This window comes from Podarcis bocagei, assembly GCF_964188305.1.
Source record: "Podarcis bocagei genome assembly, chromosome: 15".
Classification (NCBI taxonomy): Eukaryota; Metazoa; Chordata; class Lepidosauria; order Squamata; family Lacertidae; genus Podarcis; species Podarcis bocagei.
In genome coordinates, this window is record NC_138141.1 from 32,604,739 (window position 1) to 32,629,392 (window position 24,654).

Genomic DNA, 24,654 nt, shown 5'->3' on the forward strand with positions numbered 1-24,654 from the left:
TTTGCTCCAAATTACTTGGCTGAAACTTCCTTCTTTTACTGACCGCATGGACCCACGGGGGACTTGGACCCCGACAAACTGGGCTGTTGAGTAGTCTCTCACCCCAGAATTTTTCCTTATCAAAAACAACAAGTGAATGGGTGGTAGGTTAAAAAAAAAACAGGTAGAAGAGTATAAATCCCAAGAACCAAAAAGACATGAAGAGCCCAGGCCCAGAGGGAGAGTCCAAGAGGTCCAGCATTATTAAGATTTTACAAGTATTTCCAAAAAATACCATAAATCAACCGGCAGAATAGCTCTCAGGTGTTGCTTATTTATTTGTATAATAAATGTCCACCAGGTGGCGGCAAAGTCCATCAGTGAGGCATCACCTCTAAGTAACTTAAGAGGATGTGTGAGTTTTCGGACGCTGCTTTTTTACTTTTTGGTACCATTTATTTAATGTGAGGACTGTGACGTTTTTCCATCCCTGAGTAGTGACCAGTCTAGCAGCAGCCAGGAGAAAACCAATAGGGGTTTACAAAGGGAAGGGGATCAATGTAACTCCCTGTGAAAATGGAGAGGAGGCAGACTTTAGGGTCTAAATCCAAAGGATGACCCAAGATAATCCTAATTTCTGTCAAAACCTGCCAGCAGAAAGCATTAATGTGGGTGAAAGAGCACCATAGGGTGGCAGTAGGTGCCAACAGCCCTTCAGGCCTTTTGTTTTTGTGCCAGGTGCGTAGCATTTATTGAATGGATTTATATCCCACCTTTCTCTCAAGTTGTGATTTGAGGTGGCTTCTAAAATTTAAAAATAACATTATAAAATGCAAAGTAATTAAAAACAAAACTGGTTAAAAACTGTAGTTAAAATACACCAGAAAATGTTTAGAACCAGCAATTAAAAATCCATTTTGCCCTGTGGCCAGCATCGCCTGCACTTAGTTTCCAAAGGCCTGTCTGAACAGGAAGATCTTAGCCTGCCGGCGAAAAGAAAAGAGAGAGGGAGCCAGTCTGACCTCTGTCAGGCAGGAATTCCACAATATGGGATTTTAAAACCATCCAGAATTTGAAAATATAGTGGTGGAGGCTGTGAGGGCACTTTAGGAGTGTCCCATCTCATGAAAAAGCTTTAAGGTGCCTTGCCTGGAATGAGTCACGCCACAGGCTTAGGAACGACTGAATGCGCCCCTTCACCTGGGTCCAGACGGTGTGTCACTCACTGCTTGGCTAGTCTACTGCCACACCTCATTCTTTAAATAGCCTCCTACGACAGCAGTCTTAATCTCTTGAGGTTTTTGTACTTAAATATGATAAAGATCCAGGAATGTGTTTTCATTCTTTCTTGCCGTTGTGTGGGGGTTGAAAAACAAGCAAACAGAGAAAACGCAAGGAACTTGGTTAGTCTGCAAAAAAAGGTAAAGATAAAGGGCCCCTGACAGTTAAATCCAGTTAGAAATGACTCTGGGGTTGTGGTGCTCATCTAGCTTTAAAGGCCAAGGGAGCCAGCATTTGTCTGCAGATCGTAAATTAATGGGTTGCAGTTTTGCTCAGAGTAAACCCATTGAAGTTAAAGGAGATGATTAAGCCGAGTCTATTAATTTCAAGAGGGTTTACTCTGCTCAGAACTTAGCTGAAGACAACCATTTTAAAAATCAGTCAGTTTATGTTTGTCGTGTCCATTCATTTCCATGGATCTTACTCTGAGTATCAGTAACACCAGATTCAGCCCACTGAATGGTTGTGAAAAGTATAGTTCAATAAGGCGCATAAAGAACTTTGAACACCTGGAAATGCTAAATATTGTTAAATAATTTTTTAACTTCCCAATGACTCAAAACAAACAAACAAACAAAAAACCCACATAAACATTTCAACCTTTGATTTTAGACCCCTAACACCTTATATGTGCTTATATGAGCCTCTTTCCCAGGCTCAACACCCCCGGCTCCTTCTTGCTGCTGCTACTGCTGCACTATCATCATCATCACACAATTGACCGATGTGAAGCTTGTGGTCTGCTATGATGCCTAGGTCCTTTTCACTGCTGTCAAGCCATACAGTTAGTTCCCTACTGTTACCTATGTGGAATGTGGCCAACTGCCGTCCAAACACATGTTCTTAAGTGGAATAACAGTTGGCTCTCCTTACTTCCTAGAAACATCTCGCAACAACACAGGAGCAGGACTTATTGTTGTTTCCAAAGGAATTCCTGCTCTGAGATTCTGCCAGGACGGTTTTGACATCAACAGGGGTTGTTGGCAGTCATGTAACCAGAGCAAACAAATAACAATCTGGATGGTTTCACACCTGCAAAATCACAGTGGCGTGGATTGCTGTTCCACAAGACTTTCTCTTTTGTGGTGTAATTATTATTATTATTATTATTATTATTATTATTATTATTATTATTATTTTAAACACCTTAAAAAAGTAAAAAAGTGCATACTCAAATTACCCATCCAATGACATTTATTATTATTATTATTATTATTATTATTATTATTATTATTATTATTTACACTATTCTTCATTTCAACTCAAATAAGACATTGAAGACATCAAAAGAAACAAAAAGACTTAAAACATTTCAATGGCTACTAGCCACAATGGTTCTTCTCTGCCTCCACAGCTGGAGGAAGCAATGCTTCAGAATACCAGTTGCTAGAAACTATATAAATGTACTTGAAATTGCCTTCGGAACTCCCTGCCCTTACATATCCGAAAGGTGCTGTCTCTATGGGCTCCCCCCGGAGCTTGTGGACTCTCCTCCCTTGGAGGTTTTAAGCAGAGGCTGGATGGCCACCTGTCACGGGTGCTGCACTGCAGGGCGTTGGACTAGACCAGTGTTTCCCAACCGGTGTTCCGCGGCACACTAGTGTGCCGTGAGACATCGGCTGGTGTGCCGTGGGAGGGAGGCGGGCGAGTCGGGCGGTGAGAGGCGGCGGTGGCGAGGATCCGCGTCGAGCCGGGGGCGGCTCCGCGGTGGTGGTGCCGAGCGGCGGGGCAGCGCGTGCAAATGGAGGAGCGCGAGACAGCGGAGGAGGAGGAGGCCGGCATGTCCGGGCAGCAGCAGCAACAACAGCAGCAGCAACTCCTGCCGCCGCCCCCTCCTCCGCCCGCTATCGCCGCCACCACCACAACAGCCGCCGCCGCCTCAGCTGCCGCCGTCCCTCAGTCCCTCGCTCTGCTGCCTCCCCACCCCCACCCCCAAAGCTTGGAGGTTCCCCGGCAAGGGGGAGGGGAAAAAATTGAAACTTACACTTTCGTGCGTCCCTCCCGGCGTGACGCTGCGCGCTGACGTCACGGGGCTGTAATGGTGGTGTGCCTCGAGATTTTTTTCATCAAACAAGTGTGCCTTTGCCCAAAAAAGGTTGGGAAACACTGGACTAGACGACCCTTCAAACTCTACAATCCTATGATTCCATTGTCTTTTGACTCCTACAGAAGACTTCCCTTTTTCAACAAGCCTTTTAAGGGGACTTTGGTGAAATTTCACTCTGCATCTGAATGGGGTTGTGTGTGTGTGTGTGTATGAAAAATGGTAATGGTTTTGTTTTGTTATGTGAAATCATTTATATGTGAAATTATATATATATATACACACACACACCGTATACATGAAATGGCTTAATATTTATTAATATGTTAATATTGTTAATACTGTTAATCATTAATATATATTAGAGCGAGAAAGAGAACATATATGTTAATATCGTTTTGATCGTTGTCCTTTTTTTATCGCTAGCACACTTCGAGGTGTTTCATTAGAATCGCAACTCACGGGCGTTGGCTACCCCTGTTGGATTTCTGCCTGCCGCGTAAAAAGGCGCCGAGTGCGGAAGGGGAGTGGCCCCTTCAAGCGGTCCAGCCTAAGGAAAAGGGGAAAGCCTCGCCGAGGCTGCGTTTCTGTGTGTCTGTGCGAAGGCAGGAGCTGCTCAGCCCGCCAGCTGCCTGCCTGCTCGCTTGCCTGCCTGCCTTCCTGCCGTCTCCTCTGGGCGTGCTCAGCCGGCGCCGCCGGATGGGAGGGAGAGAAGGAGGCTGAGCGGAGCTCCGGAGAGCAGCTCTCATCCGGCTGGGCGATGGCCGCAGCCCCGATCCTGGGTCTCCTGCTTCTGTCGCGGCTCTACTCCCGAGGAGACAGCGCGGGGCTCGGCCGGGCGGGGGCTGAGAGCCAGCAGGAGGCGGAGGTGAGGCTCCCAAGAGCAGGGAAGGGAGGGGTTAATGCCCAGATTTCTTCCCAAGAAAAAGGTGCTCATGAACTTTTCTGGCTAACTGGATGCAAAGAAGTTTCTGTTTTTAAAACCCGTGCTTACTCAATTTTTTTTGTGTGTGTGTGTGTGTGTGAGAGAGAGAGAGAGAGAGAGAGAGAGAGAGAGAGAGAGAGAGAGAGAGAGAGAGCCCTCTCCAACTTTCAGAAACACCACCAACCTTCAGACTGGTGGGTTTTTATTTTATTTTAATTTGGGTGTTTCCTGCAATAATTATGGCACAACAGCAGGGCATCATTGGTAGGTTTGTTCTGATTTAGCTTGTGCCAAGATGCGTCCCCAATGCTATCATGCTATTGCTGTCTGGAACATAAATCAGAGGAATAAATGTGTGGCAGAAAGTTACAAGACTCCAGCAGGGAGCTATGAGTTATGCCCTGATGGGAAAGGAAGCTGAGTGACAGCTCCCAAAATCTGCAGACACGAACAGCAGAGAAGCGACCATAGCTCAGTGGTCAGAGCATCTGTCTTGCATTCAGAAGGTCCCAAATTCAAATCCTGGCATCTCCATGTAGGGCTGAGACAGAGAGCCCTGCCTGAAATCTTGGGGAGCTGCTGCCAGTCAGTATAGGGAATACAGTGGTACCTCGAGTTAAGAACTTAATTCGTTCTGGAGGTCCGTTCTTAACCTGAAACTGTTCTTAACCTGAAGCATCAATTTAGCTAGTGGGGCTTCCTGAAGCTGCCATGCCACCGGAGCCCGATTTCTGTTCTCATCCTGAAGCAAAGTTCTTAACCTGAAGCACTATTTCTGGGTTAACGGAGTCTGTAACCTGAAGCGTATGTAACCTGAAGCGTATGTAACCCCAGGTACCATTGTACTGAGCCAGATGGACCCAATGGTCTAACTCAGTTTGAAGCAACTGCCCATGTTCCTATTTAATTGTGCCATTTATCCAGAGGCATGAGGACTGGATTCTTTCTTTATTTTTAGGTGAAGGTCGGTAGCTCAGTGCTAGGACACCTGCCTTGCTTGCAGAAGGCCCCAAATTCAATCCCTGGCATCTCCAGGTAGGGCTAGAAGAGACCCCCAGCCTAAAATCCCAGAGAGCCTGTGCCACTCAATATAGACAGTACTGAGCTAGATGAATCAACAATCTGACTCGGTCTCTTATGTTCCTAGAATTCAAAGGGATGTGAGTCTGTTCTTAATTACCTGTCCTTCTCCCTAATGTTCCAGGGCAACAAATTAAAACACAATAATTTTTTTTAAAAAAAACACTGTTTAAAGCAATTTACAATTACAGTGGTACCACAGGTTACATACGCTTCAGGTTACATACGCTTCAGGTTACAGACTCTGCTAACCCAGAAATAGTGCTTCAGGTTAAGAACTTTGCTTCAGGATGAGAACAGAAATCATGCTCCGGCGGCGCGGCAGCAGCAGGAGGCCCCATTAGCTAAAGTGGTACCTCAGGTTAAGAACAGTTTCAGGTTAAGAACAGACCTCCAGAACGAATTAAGTACTTAACCCGAGGTACCACTGTACAGAAATAAGCAGGGCTCTAAAAATATACCCCTCAAGTATCAAAAGACAGGGTAAAAAGGCATGTATTCAGCATTCTCCAGAAGCTGTACCATGAAGGGGCCTGGGCGGGTGCATATCTCCTGAAGGAGTGAGCTCCATAGTTTCTCAACTGTGTGAAGAAGTCCTTCCTTTTATCTGTTCCAAAACTTCCAACTTCATTGGATGCCCATGAGTTATGGTGTTATGAGAGGGAGGAAATTTTTTCTCTGTCCACTTTCCCCGTGCCCATATATCATTTTATAAACTTCTTTCGTGCCATCTCTTACTCGTCTATTCTCTAAACTAAGAAGTCCCAAACCATACAACCTTTCACCACAGGGGAGTCACTCCACCCTCCTTCATCTACAACAGTGTTTCCCAACCACTGTTCCGCGGCACACTAGTGTGCCGCGAGATGTTGCCTGGTGTGCCGCGAGATGTTGCCTGGTGTGCCACGAGATGTTGCCTGGAGGGAGGCGGGCGAGTCGGGCAGCGAGAGGCGGGGCGGCGGCGGCAAGGAGAGGCCGCCCAGCGCGGGGCTCTCGCCGTCTGCCTCGCGGCTCTCATTCCCTGCCCCTGCCAAAGCTCACCCAGCCAAGCCGCGCTCTCCTTCCTGCCTCGCTCTGCTGCCTCCTCCCCCCCACCCCCAAAGCTTGGAGGTTCCCCGGCAAGGGGGAGGGGAAAAAATTGAAGCTTACACTTTCGTGCGTCCCTCCCGGCGTGACGCTGCGCGCTGACGTCACGGGGCTGTAATGGTGGTGTGCCTCGAGATTTTTTTCATCAAACAAGTGTGCCTTTGCCCAAAAAAGGTTGGGAAACACTGATCTACAACATCCTTTTTGAGGTGAGACGACCAGTGTCCAAATGCAGTCTCACCCTAGATTTGTATAACGGTATTATGATACAGTGGTACCTTGGGTTGAGAACTTAATTCGTTCTGGAGGTCCGTACTTAACCTGAAACTGTTCTTAACCTGAGGTACCATTTTAGCTAATGGGGCCACCTGCTGCCGCTGCACGATTTCTGTTCTCATCCTGAAGCAAAGTTCTTAACCCGAGGTACTATTTCTGGGTTAGCAGAGTCTGTAACCTGAAGTGTCTGTAACCTGAAGTGTCTGTAACCCGAGGTACCACTGTATTGGCAGTTTTATTTTGACCCTCGTGGCCCCTTCTAGCTCTACAGTCATATATGATTTTCATTTCATTTCCTAATGATCCCTTGCATGGAATTTGCCCTTTTCATAGCAACCGCACACTGCGTTGACATCTGCATTGAGCTATCCACTACAACCCCAAAGTCTCGTTCCTGGTCCATCACCTCCAGTTCACACCCCGTGAGTCTATATGTGAAATTAAGATTGCTTACTCCCAGACAATTTAGCATCATCAGCAAACGTGGCCACTTCACTGCTCACTCCTAACTCTACAGTAGATCTCTTATAAACCAAGCTAAAAAGCACACAATACATATGCGCTCAATACATCTCTTTCTTTACATGCCTTCCTGGCCTGTGGCTTTCTGAGCACAGCCTCTGGCCCACACCATCTGGAGAGCTTTCTTTTGTCTGTATTCAACCCATCCTCCATTATGCTAAACAAGGATCTGAGAGGCAGAGGGCTATGGAAAGGTCTCCTGTTTGTTTCCTGCCTTATGGAATATTCTATAGAAAAGGGCATTTCCTCCTTTGCAGGCTTGGAGGGAGAAGGGGGGGGGAGAGGCTGCTTGGAGTCTTAAGAGAGGCTGTTTGCTATGGTCTCAGGATCAAGGGCAGAGCCTTGAAAGCTGTCATCTATCTGATCTATCAATTTTAATCTATCTCTCTCTAAGCTGGATGCCTTCATCTAATCAGTTCAGGTTGTGCTGCTGTTATCTGGAAAGCTTGTAACCAGAATTAGGCTCTGCCTGAGGAAGAGGAGGAGGTGAACAAATGTCTTCTAACTCAGCACTGGTGTGCAAAAAAGAAAAGAAAAACCTACATCATAGTGTTGCTGTGAGAACAAGATGGGGGCAGAGGGACAGTGCATTCCACTTTGTGTTTATTTTATGCATGCTTTTCTTAGCATACTGAATGCATTTTCCCCCAGTGTCCCCCAAATTTCATGATCGCTGAAGTACATCCCACCTGGCCCCTGAATTAAAATTGGGAGCACAGCTTCACTGTCACACCTGAAACAAGCTGCATGTTTTTAGCATGCAAAAGTAGAAATCTCATGTTCCTTTTCAAGCACTTTAATGACAAACATCACTGCGGTCCACCAGTTATGCCTTTCATCATCATCACATCACCTCCAACTATTTTGGGAGAAGACTTTTCCTGACCTGCTTAGCTTAGGAGCTCATACACAGTGCCCTGCTGTGATTAGACAGGCTGCTTCCAGATTTTGCCATTTTGGGGTGGGATTCAGTTGCGCTGCATGGCATTTATTTCCCATATTTTCTCCAAGGAGCTCAAGGTGGCATACATGTTTCTCCTTGCTTCACATTCGACCCACACAACTGTGGTAATTGTACTTTACAGAGTTGTGCAGAAGTTGCCCTGGGTCGTTTGAACTGTTTTTAATAGTTCTCTTTTCTCCTAGAAAAACCAGGCAACACTTGCTTTTCAAAGTTTAAAAACAACATATGACTTGTACCTGCTGTACTGGCTCTGGTCGGCTTGAATGTACAAGAGAGGTAGCTGATACTTGTGTTACTGAAACATATTTTACACGAATTTGTATCTGAGACTGACTGATATTTACAGACTGACTCAGAGGACAGGTAGTAGCGTACACAACACACTTGCTGCTTTCACTGTTAAAACTCTCACAGAGTTGATAACTGAACTAACTGGGGGTGAAATTTCTCAGTATATATGACAAGATTCTATGCTATAGCATTAACCCTTTGCATAACATTTTGGATGCACCATTCCCACAACAACAACCCTGTGAAATAATTTAGACTGAGAGGCAGGGACTGGCTCAAGGTCACCCAGTGAGCTTCCATGTGACTGTGTGGGAATTTGAACCCTGATCTCTCCCAGGTCCTAGTGTGACACTCTAACCACTACACCACACTGAGACTCATTCACATGCTGGCAAATTCAATTTCTCCGATTAAATTCAGCCTTTTTTTTATCCCACGTTCATGATGATTTGTGCTCATGGTGCTTTTGGGGCAGCCACACACGATTCTGCTTTCAGTACTGTTTGTTCCTGCAAAGGTTTCAGGGTGGTTACCCTGCTTCATTTCCAGTCAGTGCGAACGCAGTAACTTTCTGCTGAAATCCCTTAACTCTTTCATATTACAAATGTTCTGGTTAATTTTTGTCCCACTTTCGTTGCACTATAACCCTTCTGGACAGCAACAATGTGGTAGCTTTGGGGAAGCATTGAAGAAGCTGAAGCAGAATATATCCAGAATACAGTGGTACCTCGGGTTATAAATGCTTCGGGTTACAAACGCTCCAGGTTACAGACTCTGCTAACCCAGAAATAGTACCTCGGGTTAAGAACTTTACTTCAGGATGAGAACAGAAATCGTGCAGCAGCGGCGCGGTGACAGCGGGAGGCTCCATTAGCTAAAGTGGTACCTCAGGTTAAGAACGGTTTCAGGTTAAGAACGGACCTCCAGAATGAATTAAGGTACCACTGTACCAGAGGTACCACTGTATATGCAGAAAGTACCCTCTCTTACTATGCTGGAACTCATGGGCAGCCAGTGAAGCTGAAAGTTGGAAGATTCAGGACAGATAAAAGTGCTTCTTTACGTTAAACTATGGAACTCACTCCTGCGGCAGCCAGTGATGTCCACCCACTTGGATGGCTTTAACGGAGAATTAGGCAAATTCATGGAGGAGAAGACTATGTTCTGCCTCCACAGCTGGAGGCAGCAATACTCCTGAATACCAGTTGCTGGCAACCACAAAAGGTGGTGGGCTTCCCATAGGGACCTGGTGGCCACTGTGAGAGCAAGATGCTAGACTTGATCTAGCAGGATCGCCTTAAGTTCTTACATGCAAAAACTTGCCATTTGCAAGGGGCCCAAGGTTGATTTGGCACTTTTGCAAATAAAAAGAGGAAAATAAGCACCACGTAGAGTCTAACAAAGAGGAGAGTACTTCGGTTTCATCAATGTCCCTAGCATTGCTGAAACAGGGAAAAGGCATGTCAGCCTCACCTTTGTCTCTTTGGTCAGCCTTCCCTAGCCAGCACCTTCCAGAGGTTTTAGACTATAATTCCCACCAGCCCTAGCTGGGGTTGATGGGATTTGTAGTCCATAACAGCTAGAAGGTTGGTCCCCTGGCTGGGAAAGGCTCGTTTACGTATTTCTGCGTGGTCCAGCATTAGTGAAATTGACACATACCCTCCAACATGCCTGGGAGGAAAAAAGGGATATAAGTCTTTTGGGGCTGCACTCCCAGGCAAATAATTTGACTTGCATGAGAGCACGGCGCCCAAAAGCCTGCATCTTTCAGGGCCACGATCTCGCAAGAGCCAAGCAGGACATTCCAGGAGCCTATCAGAAGCTGAGATGGCTTCTTTAATTTCCAGGATGTCCCGCTTAAAATGGGCCGGTTGAGGGGTATGTATGTTGGCAAAGTTTCTCCCCAATGTTGACTGTTTCACAAAAGGTTAAAATTGGAGGGTGGGGCAGTGGGAAGACCTGACATCTTGGAGATATTCTCTGCTGTGGAAAGGGAGGAAAAATCTTACCATACACTCCTATACAGGAAGAGAGAGAGAGGACTGATCCACACAATATGATTAAAGCTTCCAGTTCCTTCACCAGGGGATTTAAAGATACAGATACTTAGGATTTTGTTATGCCATCTCCACTTTACCTGATGAAGGGCCTGATAGGGCTGAAATGTGTAGGATTATAAACTTTTGGATATTAAACCGTTTCTCTCTCTATAAATCTCTTTTTAGAAGATAGCCTTGAAGATTTCTAATGCAGAAAGACTGGAAATCTTAGTCTAATGTTAAACAACAGTATGAAATTTTGTTACTTTTTATTAGATTTTTTTGTGATCGTATTTTTTGTAATTGTAAGCTTTTAAAATTGTTTTTGGTATTGTGTCTTAGATTGTAACCCATCCTGGCACTTTAGGAGGGAGGGCAGGTAATAAATTAAAAGAACAACAATAATTCCCGCCCTCTCATTTTGCCTGGATTTCCCTTTTGCTGCAAGGACAGAGGAACAGCAGCAAAAAAATGAAAATAAAACAAAGACCCTTCTGTCTCCTCTCCATCCCCCTCGCCCCAGGTCTGCTGTCCCAGGTATGTGGCATCTCACATCTAGCAGGCCTTGGGGCGGAGGGTCTCTGGCTCTCCAGAGAAATGGAAAAATTTATGGCCTCTGCTTTTTTGTTCCATGGGGTGGTGTTTATGTCCGGAATCTGGGCTGATAAGGGGAAGGGAGAACAGAGCCGGCACACAAACTCACTCTGGAATGAAGAGGCTAGGCTCAGCAGGACTGAATGGACTGTGAACAAAAGCTCGGGTTTTTTTGCAGTTTGGAAGGGGAGCCGCTTCTTGGCAGGAGTAAAAGGTGCACAAAGAGAAATTGAAGTGACATCAAGATCCACCACCATGCCTCCGAAAAGTGCTTGAAAGCTTTAGCTGTTCCAGAATGCGATGTCCAGGCTGCTGACTGGGTCTGGTTACAGGGAGCATGTTACTCCCCTGTGAAAACCAGCTTGTTGCTGGTTTAATTTTTCTGAATGTTTTAATTTGTTTTTTTCCCCCTAAAAATGTCCTTGTTTTCTTCTATTTGTAAATCACTTTGAGGTTTCTTACAATCAAGCAGTGTATGAATTTATTATAATTTATAATATTATAATATCATATCATATCATATCATATCATATCATATCATATCATATCATATCATATCATATCATATTATATTATACAAGCTTCTTCAACCTTGGCCCTCCAAATGTTTTGAGACTACAATTCCCATCATCCCTGACCACTGGTCCTGCTAGCTAGGGAGCATGGTGGGAGTTGTAGGCCAAAAACATCTGGAGGGCTGAGGTTGAGGAAGCCTGATAATATAATATAATATAATATAATATAATATAATATAATATAATATAATATAATAATGGTATCCCAGTTTTCGAACGTGCCTTGGAAGTTGAACATACCACGTGGCTTCCGTATTGAGTTTTCTGTATTGACCTTTCCGGTTTGAGGCTTCCATTTTGAGTTTTTGGTTTTTGAACATTTTGGAACTCAAACAGTCTTCCGGAATGGATTACGTTCGAAAACCGAGGTACCACTGATTAAATATAATATAATATAATATAATATAATATAATATAATATAATATAATATAATATAATATAATATAATATAATATAATATAATATAATATAATATAATATAATATAATATAATATAATATAATATAATATAATATAATATAATATAATACAATACAATACAATACAATACAATATAATAATAACATTTATTGCATAATCTCTGGGCAGTAGGATCCTCTGTGCATAAGAACAACATTTTCTGACAAACTTGATCTAATTTTTAATCCTCCTCTCCTTTTGATTTTAGAAGTTCCTTAGAAAATATGGCTACTTTGGGTCCATGCACCAAAGGTTGGATCCAGCTGAATTCTCAGAGGCCATTAGGTAAGTGTGACAGCTGTCCTGTGGCTGCCACCATTGTCAATCTGGCCTTGTCCCAAGTTTGTCAATGTGGGATGGAGCATGCAGAGACAGACCCTTCCTCCTCCTTCCATTTTATTTATATCTCCAGGGCTAGCCAACGAGGTGCCCACCAGAAGTTGTGGACTACAAGGCCCATTGTCCCTGGCCATTGACCATGCTGACTGGGGCTGATGGGAGTCGAGCAACATTAGGAGGCCTACAGGTTCCTGCACTGCGGCACCCAATGATGTTGCAAGGTCTGAGGGCACGAGGGCACCACCTCGCCCATGAGTTCTAGTGTTATGAAAAAGAGGAGCTTTTCTCCATGAGCATTCTGGAGTTTTGCACTTGTCTAGCTATTGGGATGCATTAGCATTCATGTGTCATCATTGGGGGGAGCATTGCTGAACAACCCATAAAGCAGAATAAACCCACCGCTAGGGCACTATTATTGCGTCAAGGCCTTGTTGCAGAACACGCCCACAATAAAACGCCTATCTGGAGGGGTCCATAAATTAACACGTGCACATTTTATTAAAGTGTCGTCTCCCTGCTTGCTCTCTCTTAAGAAGTGGAGTGAGTGGGCTGCCTCAGGAGGACAGCGCCAGGCAGATTCTGGAGGCCTGCATGTTAATTTTACTTCAACTGCTTTAAGACATTCTGCTTTAAGACAGCTGCGTTGGAATCGCAGCTCCCCCAACTCTCAAGCCTAGCCCGTAAAACCCAACCCATTCTGCTCAGCCTTGCTGCTCTCTCTCTCACTCGGAGCACAGAGTGAGGCCTCTGCACTGTCGTTTTCCCTTGTATGGGCCTAGCCTCCTGTGGAGGACAAGATCTGTACAAACGTTGCAATTCGGGCCTGACTGGAAGATTCCAGAAATGCCATTGCTGCATTCTGGACTCCAGCCATCTTCAAACACTCCTTCTGAGAATTTATTATTATTATTATTATTTAAATTTTCTCCCTCCGCCCTTATCCCACTGTCGCTGCCAAAGCCCACTATTGAAAGTACTTCCCTGTTCAAAAAACAAATGCCATAAAGTTACATTGCGTGTTTCAATCATATGACGCCACTGCTTTATGGCAGGGTGAAGGGGACAGTGAGGTGTAGTGGTTAGAGCACTGGACTAGGGTCTTGGGGGGGGGCAGACCAGGGTTCCAGTCCTGGTTCAGCCATGAAGCTCAGCTGGTTGACCCTGGGGGCCAATCCCTGCCTCTCAGCTTAACCTACCTCACAGGGTTGTTGTGGGGAAGGGGAGAAACATGTGCACACCACCTTGAGCTGCTTGGAAGAAAAGGTGTGATATACGGTAAATGTAATAAATAAACAAATTTTGCACCTGGGCTGCCAAGCAGCCAAGAACCTGTGACCTTTTGCATTCAGAGGGTGGCCTCTGTTACTACAACTCTTCCCCCCCAAATTAGGCAAGATTCTAGTCCTCATGGATGTGAATAAAGGGCTAGTTTAAATGGGAACATGGGAAGCTGTCTTATCCAGAGTCAGACCACAGGTCCATCCAGCTCAGGATTGTCCACACTGACTGGCCAGCTGCCCTCCAGGAATTCAGACACGAGTCCCTCCCAGTCCTCCCTGGAGATGGCATTGGGGATTGAACCCGGCGCCGTCTGCATGCAAAGGAGATGCTCTACTGCTGAGCTAGGGCCCATCCCTCAAGGTACAGCCCTCGGTTCCTCAGGGGAACTTGTGGCCTCTTGCATCCCAGGTGAGAATCAGACATAGGCCACACACAACCCATACATTTAAAGCACATGACCTCTTCCCCCAAAGAATCTTGGGAACTGTAGTTTGTGATGACTGCTGGGATTGTAGTTTGGTGAGGAGAAAGCTACTGTGCCCAGGACTCTCCTGGGGAAGCCATGTGCTTTAAGTATATGATGCGGATCTCAACCTAGAGACCTAGACCAACGAGCATCATCCGCCAACCAAGTCCTTCTCTCTTGCAGGGAATTCCAGTGGGTGTACCACCTGCCCCTCAGCGGTGCCCTCGACGCCTCCACCATCCGCCACATGAGCCTCCCCCGATGCGGCGTGAATGACCTAGACAGCCGATCCGCATGGAAGGACCGGGTGGATTCGATGCTTTTGGGAAGGGCGGTGAGGAGGAGGCGCCGGAAACGGTTCTCTCATCAGAGTAAGTCTTTCTGGGGCTTTCCTCTGAGCACTTTCTCCCTCTCAGTGCCCCTCTTTCCTCGCTCCCGTGCCACAGCCTCTGGTGTGGTGCAGCTTGCCTTGCTCCCCTATCCCACCCTGACTTCTTGCAAATCCAGGATTGTGATGCAGCACTACAAATCCTCCAGTGATGGGGCTGCGTGATGACAGCCTTACATTCATATGTACTTAGGAAGATAGTGAAAATGTCCTGCTGGTGGCCAATGTCACCAGACTTCACTGTCCCTCCTATGGGACCAGGAGTATTCAGTGTGTGCTCGACTGTGTTAGGCTGCAGGGTCAGTCCTTTGGGGAAGGGCTGTGGCTGAGTGACAGCATCTGCTTTGCATGCAGAAGGTTCAGTTCCGGACAGCATCTCCAAGCAGGACTGGGATTATTTTGTGCGTGAGAAACCTGGCCAGCTGCTGCCAGTCAGCGCAGACAATGCTGAGCTGGATGGACCAATGGTTTGATTCACTCTAACGCAGTGGTTCCCAACCTTTTTTTGGCCATGCCCCACCTATGCATCTTTAAAATCCTGATGCCCCCCTCCCCGTGACATATAATTCTTATTATTCAAAAAGTAAACTCCTATGCACATGATAAAAGGTAAAGGTAAAGGTCCCCTGGCAGTTAACTTCAGTCACGAATGACTCTGGGGTTGCGGCGCTCATCTCACTTTACTGGCCGAGGGAGCAGACAGTTTTTCTGGGTCATGTGGCCAGCATGACTAAGCCGCTTCAGGCGAAACCAGAGCAGCGCATGCAAACGCCGTTTACCTTCCCGCCGGAGCAGTACCTATTTATCTACTTGCACTTTGACGTGCTTTCGAACTGCTAGGTTGGCAGGAGCAGGGACCAAGCAATGGGAGCTCACCCCGACACAGGGATTTGAACTGCCGACCTTCCAATTGGCAAGCCCTAGGCTCAGTGGTTTAGAAAGCCTAAAAAGCCATTAACTGGTCTAAAGCTTCCAAATTGCTCCCCTTAAAAATCAAATTGCCCCACATTGGGAACCACGGCTCTAAGGCAACTTGCTGTGGCCTCTACAGATTTTCAGTTAGAGTAGCTGATTACCCACTGCCAAAAATTAAGAACTGCATCACTCCCAGAAAGAAGTCAACCAAGTTTGTATCACATATTGCTAGATTTTTAAACAGTACTTACAGATGCAGAATTAGAAGTGATGACTATCATTTAAATAGAAATACATCTCATAGCAGTGGAAGATTTGTTGTTGTTGTTTAGTCGTTTAGTCGTGTCCAACTCTTTGTGACCCCATGGACCAGAGTACGCCAGGCACTTCTGTCTTCCACTGCCTCCCGCAGTTTGGTCAGACTCATGTTTGTAGCTTCGAAGACACTATCCAGCCATCTCGTCCTCTGTCGTCCCCTTCTCCTTGTGCCCTCCATCTTTCCCAACATCAGGGTCTTTTCCAGGGAGTCTCCTCTTCTCATGAGGTGGCCAAAGTATTGGAGCCTCAGCTTCACGATCTGTCCTTCCAGTGAGCACTCAGGGCTGATTTCCTTCAGAATGGAGAGGTTTGATCTTCTTGCAGTCCATGGGACTCTCAAGAGTCTCCTCCAGCACCATAATTCAAAAGCATCAATTCTTCGGCGAACAGCCTTCTTTATGGTCCAGCTCTCACTTCCATACATCACTACTGGGAAAACCATAGCTTTTACTATACGGACCTTTGTTGGCAAGGTGATGTCTCTACTTTTTAAGAAGCTGTCTAGGTTGGTCATTGCTTTCCTCCCAAGAAGCAGGCGTCTCTTAATTTCATGGCTGCTGTCACCATCTGCAGTGGTCATGGAGCCCAAGAAAGTAAAATCTCTCACTGCCTCCATTTCTTCTCCTTCTATTTGCCAGGAGGTGATGGGACCAGTGGCCATGATCTTCGTTTTTTTGATGTTGAGCTTCAGACCATATTTTGCGCTCTCCTCTTTCACCCTCAATAAAAGGTTCTTTAATTCCTCCTCACTTTCTGCCATCAAGGTTGTGTCATCTGCATATCTGAGGTTGTTGATATTTCTTCCAGCAATCTTAATTCCGGCTAGGGATTCATCCAGCCCAGCCTTTAGCATGATGAATTCTGCATATAAGTTAAAAAACCAGGGAGACAATATACAGCCTTGTCGTACTCCTTTCCCAATTTTGAACCAATCAGTTGTTCCATATCCAGTTCTAACTGTAGCTTCTTGTCCTACATAGAGATTTCTCAGGAGACAGATGAGGTGATCAGGCACTCCCATTTCTTTAAGAACTTGCCATAGTTTGCTGTGGTCGACACAGTCAAAGGCTTTTGCATAGCCAATGAAGCAGAATTAGATGTCTTTCTGGAACTCTCTAGCTTTCTCCATAATCCAGCGCATGTTTGCAATTTGGTCTCTGGTTCCTCTGCCTCTTCTAAATCCAGCTTGCACTTCTGGGAGTTCTCGGTCCACATACTGCTTGAGCCTTCCTTGTAGAATTTTAAGCATAACCTTGCTAGCATGTGAAATGAGTGCAATTGTGCGGTAGTTGGAGCATTTTTTAGCACTGCCCTTCTTTGGGATTGGGATGTAGACTGATCTTCTCCAATCCTCTGGCCACTGCTGAGTTTTCCAAACTTGCTGGCATATTGAGTGTAGCACCTTAACAGCATCATCTTTTAAAATTTTAAATAGTTCAGCTGGAATACCATCACTTCCACTGGCCTTGTTATTTGGAGTGCTTTCTAAGGCCCATTTGACTTCACTCTCCAGGATGTCTGGCTCAAGGTCAGCAACCCCACTACCTGGGGTGTACGAGACATCCATATCTTTCTGGTATAATTCCTCTGTGTATTCTTGCCAGCTCTTCTTGATGTCTTCTGCTTCTGTTAGGTCCTTATCACTTTTGTCCTTTATTATGGCAATCTTTGAACGAAATGTTCCTTTTGTATCTCCAATTTTCTTGAACAGATCTCTGGTTCTTCCCATTCTGTTGTTTTCCTCTATTTCTTTGCATTGCTCGTTTAAGAAGGCCTTCTTATCTCTCCTTGCTATTTTTTGGAAATCTGCATTCAATTTCCTGTATCTTTCTCTATCTCCCTTGCATTTTGCTTGCCTTCTCTCCCCCGCTATTTGTAAGGCCTCATTGGACAGCCACTTTGCTTTCTTGCATTTCCTTTTCATTGGGATGGTTTTCATTGCTGCCTCCTGTATAATGTTGCGAGTCTCCATCCATAGTTCTTCAGGCACTCTGTCCAGCAAATCTAAATCCTTAAACCTGTTCCTCACTTCCACTGTGTATTCATAAGGGATTTGATTTAGATTGTATCTTACCAGCCCAGTGGTTTTTCCTACTTTCTTCAGTCTAAGCTTGAATTTTGCTATAAGAAGCTGATGATCTAAGCCAGTGGAAGATAGTGACCAGGAAAGCTGTGTGTCTGCACAATTTGCTGTCCAGGCACCGTTGATGGGTGACTTCAAGGCCCTGGATACTCTCCCTTGGTCACTCCTGGAGCTTCCTGCCCCCCAGCGGAGCAGTTTAAGGAAGCCTCCCCGCCCCTCCTGCTCGTGTGAGCCAGAGTGGTGGTGGGGGGGGGCTTGCTCAGCTGGAGGGCTGGGCAATGTCTCTCGCCTGCTTATTTCTCCCCTAAGGTGGGAAGGAAGAAGTAGCCAAGATACATTCCAGACATTGTGATATATCAGTATATCGCGATATTTAGCTGCTGATATATCATGTTGTTGAAAGGCAGATATCACCCAGCCCTGTTGTCAAGCAGGACACCTTGCCATGCTAATCCTTGCTAAGCTTGGCAGGTGGGAAAGAATGCCCTAGGGAGACCATCTTAAAGACCAGGCAGATTCATCAGTCTTCTGGGCATTCTGGTTCTTCTGAACCATTTAGGATGTCATAGTTCACAGCCAGCACTTTGCACCATGAAAGCTGCAGGCAGGATCTTGATTTTAGGAGCAGTTAAAGTAAGCTCTGAACAATATTCTTGTGCATTGGGAAAATCCAGGTGCTGGGACTGGACTTTCCCTGTTTACCAGATCCCCTGCCTGGAGATCTTTCCTAGACAGCCGAATGAACAGCTGTGCTTTAGGCCAGCCATGGGAAATGTAAAATGGGGAGATTAGGCAATTGCTCTAGGAGGCCTCAAACTGTGCCTGACAAGGCAGCATCTGTTCCTGACGGCGGGGGAAGAAAAAGCCAGGACTCTGCGGCCCAGTTTGCCTCTGTGTTGTTTTCACATGTCTGTCCTTTCTGACATGAAGCAGACCACTCTGTTGGCACGACTCCCACATTCTCGCCCTTCGGCAATTAAGCCTAACTATATGTCGGTGGGATAGCGCTGTATAATGTAGCAACAACTTGGGTGACTGGCAGCTTAGCACTTAATGCAAAAGAATGTAAGAAGACCCCAGCAGTTGGATCAGACCAAAAGTCCAGCACCCTGGTCTCCCGGTGGTCAACCACATGCCCCAATGGGCAGGGCGAGTCTGATGGGTGTTTGTTTTGATTCAGGAGTAAACAGCAGGTTTTCCGGGGGACACACAAGAAAAGCATCGTGGATCCTCACCTAGAAATCACAGGACAAACAGAAGAGTTTTGCACCAGAAGGACCCTCTGGACCAGACCCACCTTAGCTCCATCTTAACTACTTCTCCACTGCCCTCCAACTCGCTCCTGCAAAGAAACACACCTGGGATTGGATTGGGATTTAGAAATATGTGTATCTTCCCTCTGGGAACATGACTACAGCTTGAATCCATTCCAGGGATCCTCAAGGGCAGCGCTCAGATGTTTTGAGTCATGTTTCAAGAACGGAATTTAATCACTGCAATTGCTTTGGGGGGAGTTAAAACAGGTTTGCACCACGCCCAGGGTTAGGTGTGACTTTTCAGCCCTGCTGCGGGTTGCAATGGGAGATGGGAGATTGGGGGGGGAGGCGCACAGAAAGTCAGGAGGCCACAACAATTGTTTGCTAGCCTGCATTAGTCATTTGAGGCTGTGGGTGGTGGGGAGGACCAGTTTATGTTTACCATTTTCTAAGTCTTCCAGCCCAGTCACCTAGAGACATTTTTTAATCGCCGCAGGAGAGTGCCTGATTACATGTCTTGACAAGAATCAGGCTTTTGACAGGCACTGTGTCCAAGGGAATATTTTGAAAACCTTGATATTAAGTTTATCAGCATGGAGTTTTTATTCCTTCCCAGAAAGTAAAATTCTATGATTCTATGATTCTCAGTAAGAAGAGAGAGTTATTTGTTTACTGGTTCTGTTAAAAAGACAAGCAATCTTTGCATATTATTATATGCATGTGCACTGTAACCAGCACATAAACAGATAAATGATAATGATAATATTATTTAATTCCCTCCCAGCCCCAATCGGAGGTATTCTAGGTTCCCTTGACATCTGCCTCAATAGTTCTTGTGAGCTCATTGTTTATCCTGTGTCCTAGCAGGAAGCCAGCCCTCCCCCCAACAGAGAGGAAACATTTTTGTAAGAGGTTTTCAAGCTAAAAGAAAATTTTCTTGTCTCTTTGTATGGAGTTAGGAGGGGAGAGAAGTCTTGTTCAGTTCACGTTTAAAAGGGAACCTACCTGATTTTGCCATTTCCAAAACAACACGCAAACTGAAACACAGCCGTGCACACTCCTCTGAATTTTGCAGTGCAGTTCTGCAGCTGAGTAATGGGTAGGGGGAAATGCAGATCTTAGGGTACAAGGTGCATAAAAATGCAGATATTAGTGAAAACAATGCTCAAAAATTCATTAGATCAGGCAAAATTGCCTTGCAGAAATGTGTGTGTTAGGATACATTGAATACAAACTTGTGTATATTAGGAGGAATTGGCACTAAAATGCTGGTGGATTTTCATGAGGACTTCAAATGAGCCTTAGGAAGAACTTTGTGACAGTAAGAGCTGTTTGACAGTGGAGTGGATTCCCTTGGAAGGCACTGAACTCTCCTTCATAGGAGATTTTAAAGCAGAGCTTGGATGGCCACGTGTCAGGTACAGTGGTACCTCGGGTTAAGTACTTAATTCGTTCCGGAGGTCTGTTCTTAACCTGAAACTGTTCTTAACCTGATGCACCACTTTAGCTAATGGGGTCTCCTGCCTCCGCCGCGCTGCCGGAGCACGATTTCTGTTCTCATCCTGAAGCAAAGTTCTTAACCTGAGGTGCTATTTCTGGGTTAGCGGAGTCTGTAACCTGAAGTGTCTGTAACCTGAAGCGTATGTACCCCGAGGTACCACTGTATTCTTGAGCTGTGATTCCTGCGTTGCAGGAGGATGGATGAGATGGATGACCCTTTGAGTACCTTCCGACTCCTCCGATCTATGTCTCTGTCTCTTCCTTTTCATAGGTGGCAAATGGTACAAGCGACACCTGACTTACCGAGTGGTGAACTGGCCCCGGTACTTACCTGAGCATCAGGTGCGCCAGGCAGTGAAAGCAGCCTTTGAGCTCTGGAGCAATGTCTCCTCTTTGGTTTTCTGGGAGGCTGCGGGGGATCCTGCCGACATCCGCCTGACCTTCTTCCACGGGGACCACAACGATGGTGTGGACAACGCCTTTGATGGACCAGGTACTCCTGTCCTCCCTTTGTAAGCCCTTGGAAAAGGGATGGCAAAGCCCTGGCTTGCCAGACGTTGCTGGGTTCCTAACCCCCATAACCCTTTGTTGCTGGCCAGGCTGGCTGATGCTGGTAGGAATTGGGAGTCCCACAACTCCAAGAGAGCTGCATGTCTCCCACCCATGCCTTCTGGAAGGGCAATGGCCCAATAGTGGAATAGTCCCAGGTTCAATCCCTGATAGCATCTCCAGGTACAGTTGGACCTTGGAAGTCGAACAGCTTAGTTTCCAAACGTTTTGGCTCCCGAACATCACAAACCTAGAAATGACTGTTTCAGTTTGCGAACTATTTTTAGAAGCTGAACATCTGATGGGGCTTCTGTGGCTTCCTGCAGCCAATCAGAAGCCGCGTTCTGGTTTTCGAATGTTTTGGAAGGCAAACAGACTTCCAGAACGGATTCCGTTTGACTTCCAAGGCACGACTGTACTTCCAAGTGTTTTGCCGTTCCTCAGCAGGAAGGTTTGGGGCTTTGGTGAAATGGGTATTTTACAGTGTCTACGACAGTTAGCCAGATTTCCAAATATGCCTCTGGACCCCCCAAAAAAAGGTTAGGGACCCCTGATCATTTCTTTTACAGTTGTGCTGATTGAGTGTTCAAAAACAACACCGTACAAACAAGACAACAAAGAAATGAACTGTGCATGAATAAAAGAAACAGTAAGCTCAATTCACTTTTACAGGGATCATAATAAAATAGACTCCTATAAGGGATGTTTTGGATGTAAGACTCACAGATTGATAAGGTAGCTTCGCCACAGAGAGGCATGTGAAGTGCAGTGTGCTAGTTTTATTTACAAAGCATATTGACTGCGATCATACAACATCAGCATGGTCTTGTTTTGAAATCTCTGTTAGAACCCTCTGTGGTGGACTCCCCTTCACTGGAAGTTTTTGAGCAGAGGTTGTATGGCCGTACATCGGGGATTCTTCAGCTGTGATTCCTGCATTGCAGGGGGTTGGACTAGATGACCCTTTGGGTCCCTTCTGATCCTAAAATTCTTTGATCCCATTAAATGCTCAGGCAAGGCAATGCCCCACACCCTCCCAAGCCACCCATGCCTAGAGGGACCCAATGCAAACTTCCTGTGTTTAGCAATTTTGAGTCTGACTGCAGCTTCTTGTGAGGAAGAGGAGGATTCGAGTCGATTTCATTGGCCAGGAGAACTACCACAGGGTCCGGGGTTCGAGACTGCTTCACTTTTTAAACATGATTTTTGGCATGATTAGTTTAATCCATGCCTTGCATGGTCTCTGTGGAAAATGAAGAGTGGTTTACGAGTATTTTTGATAAACAGAAGGAATCATTTGGTCTCCACAAAGACGAGTCCCAGAAAAGAGGACTCCTATCTTTTAATGTGTGGATGAGACTGCTGCGCTTGGGAAGTCTAATGGCATCTCCTCTCTCACCCCCAGGGGGCGCCCTGGCACATGCCTTCTTCCCCCGCCGGGGCGAGGCTCACTTCGACAACGACGAGAGGTGGTCGCTGGACAGCGGGAAGGGGCGCAACCTCTTTGTGGTGGTGGCGCATGAGATCGGCCACACTCTGGGCCTGGAGCACTCCCCTGTGCGCAGTGCCCTCATGTCCCCTTACTACAAGAAGCTGGGCAAGGATTTTGTCCTGAACTGGGATGACATCCTGTCCGTCCAGAACTTATACGGTAAATGTGGCTCGCTTGTGATTTATTGTTATTTTATTGTCTTTGAATCTCACCTCTTCATCCAAGGAGCTCAAGGTGGCGTACATAATTCTCTCGCCTCATTTAATCCCCACAACAAGCCTGAGAGGTCGACCAGGTCACAGCCAGTGAACTTCGTGGTCAAGTGGGGGATCGGAACCCTGGTCTCTTCCAGGTCCTTGTCTCACACACTAACCACTCCACTCCACTGGCTCTCACCACTACCACATCCTGTGCCTGTTTTCTTAAGGAGGAGGAACACAGATCCATGGTTTCTCAAGTGGGATGATGCTGAACTGCTGTAAACTAGGGATTGTTTGACAGTCGCACCAATTGCCCTGGACGGTGGTGGGTTCTCAGCACAAAACTGTATGGATATACGTATATCATTTTCCACACCTTTGTTAGGGGGTTTTAAGCAGAGGCTTGATGATCACCTAGCAGGGAAATTGCGGCAAATAGATTTCAGGTGGTTGGAAAGGATGAGCTTTGAGGTCCCTTTCAACTGTGTGAATCATATGAATGGGGATGGGAACTAGGGATGCTTGAATCTGGAAGTTTTTGTCTCTCTCAGGCCACCTTTGTCCCATACATTTAAAGCACCATGAAACCACTTCAGACAGTCATGGCTTCTCCTAAAGAATTCTGGGAGCTGTAGTTTCTTCAGGGTGTTGAGAGTTGTTAGGGGACTCCATTATTCCCCTCCCAAAGCTACAATTCCCAGAGTAAGAGGTAAAGGTAAAGGGACCCCTGACCATTAGGTCCAGTTGTGACCGACTCGGGTTGTACTCTGTGAAAAATTAAACCACTCTGGGAGTTGTAGCTGTGTGAGGGGAAAGGGGGCAGCCAAATAACTCTCAGCACCCTTAGCAAACTTCTCATGATTCTTTGGGAAAACCCATGTGATACTGTAGTGCTGTAAATGTACGGTGGGGGGGTGTCCTCAGTTTCTAATTTTTCCATTCTTATGTTCATTTCCACAACATTTTGAGGTTTTCTTTTAAAGTCCTCATGAAAAAGCACCAGCATTTTAGTGCAAAATTTCTGCTAACACGCACATTCTTGTATGCAATTTTGCCTAATACAGTGGTACCTCGGGATGCGAATGGGATCTGTTCCGGAGCCCCATTCGCATCCTGAATAGAACACAAGACACGATGGCGCATCTGCGCAAGTTGTGTTTTGCCGCTTCTGCGCATGCGTGTGATGTGTTTTGCAAGCAGCAAAACCCGGAAGTAACGCGCTCCGTTACTTCTGGGTTGCCATGGAGCGCAACCCGAAAGCACTCAACCTGAAGCACATTCAACCTGCGGTATGACTGTATAGTGCATTTTTATGTTGCTTTCACCAATATATACATTTTTGTATACATTACTAAGAATCATAGAATCAATGTATTCGAAGGGACCCCAAGGGTCATCTATCTCAAACCCCTGCAATGCAGGAATCACAGCAGCTTAGCTGAGAAACTGCATTGCAGAATTCAGAAGAGTGTGGATTATGAAGGATGACTGTGCTTCTTATGCAACTTTGCCTGATATATACACAAATTGTGCCCTTCGCCCTTTGCTTCAACCCTGACCCACCCTGAGCCTTAAGTCCGGGACTGGTTGTACAGCTAAATACCACATATTTGCATGGACCCAGATTTTTTAATTTTATTTCTAGCCTGGTGGTACACCTCTTCTGAACATGGAAGTTTGACATAGGCAGTGTCCATGAGCACTTTCTAAGAATAGACACTCAAGCCCAGTGGCTGTTTTGATGGGACCTT

The 24,654-nt window shown here is 46.0% G+C and overlaps 1 protein-coding gene across 2 annotated transcripts in view; it reads left to right on the forward strand.

Moving 5' to 3' along the window:
- Window positions 1–3,662: 3,662 nt before the first annotated feature.
- The window catches only part of MMP28 (matrix metallopeptidase 28), a 29,652-nt gene continuing 8,660 nt past the window's right edge, over window positions 3,663–24,654 (forward strand). Inside the window, exons 1-5 of one of the 2 annotated variants that reach the window (XM_081173051.1) lie at window positions 3,663–4,172; window positions 12,325–12,401; window positions 14,386–14,573; window positions 20,934–21,155; window positions 22,617–22,862. In XM_081173051.1, the coding sequence (XP_081029177.1) occupies window positions 4,065–4,172; window positions 12,325–12,401; window positions 14,386–14,573; window positions 20,934–21,155; window positions 22,617–22,862 (841 nt within the window). In that variant the 5' untranslated portion in view covers window positions 3,663–4,064. The remainder of the gene's footprint in view (window positions 4,173–12,324; window positions 12,402–14,385; window positions 14,574–20,933; window positions 21,156–22,616; window positions 22,863–24,654) is intronic. The other variant, XM_081173050.1, reaches the window with a different exon arrangement.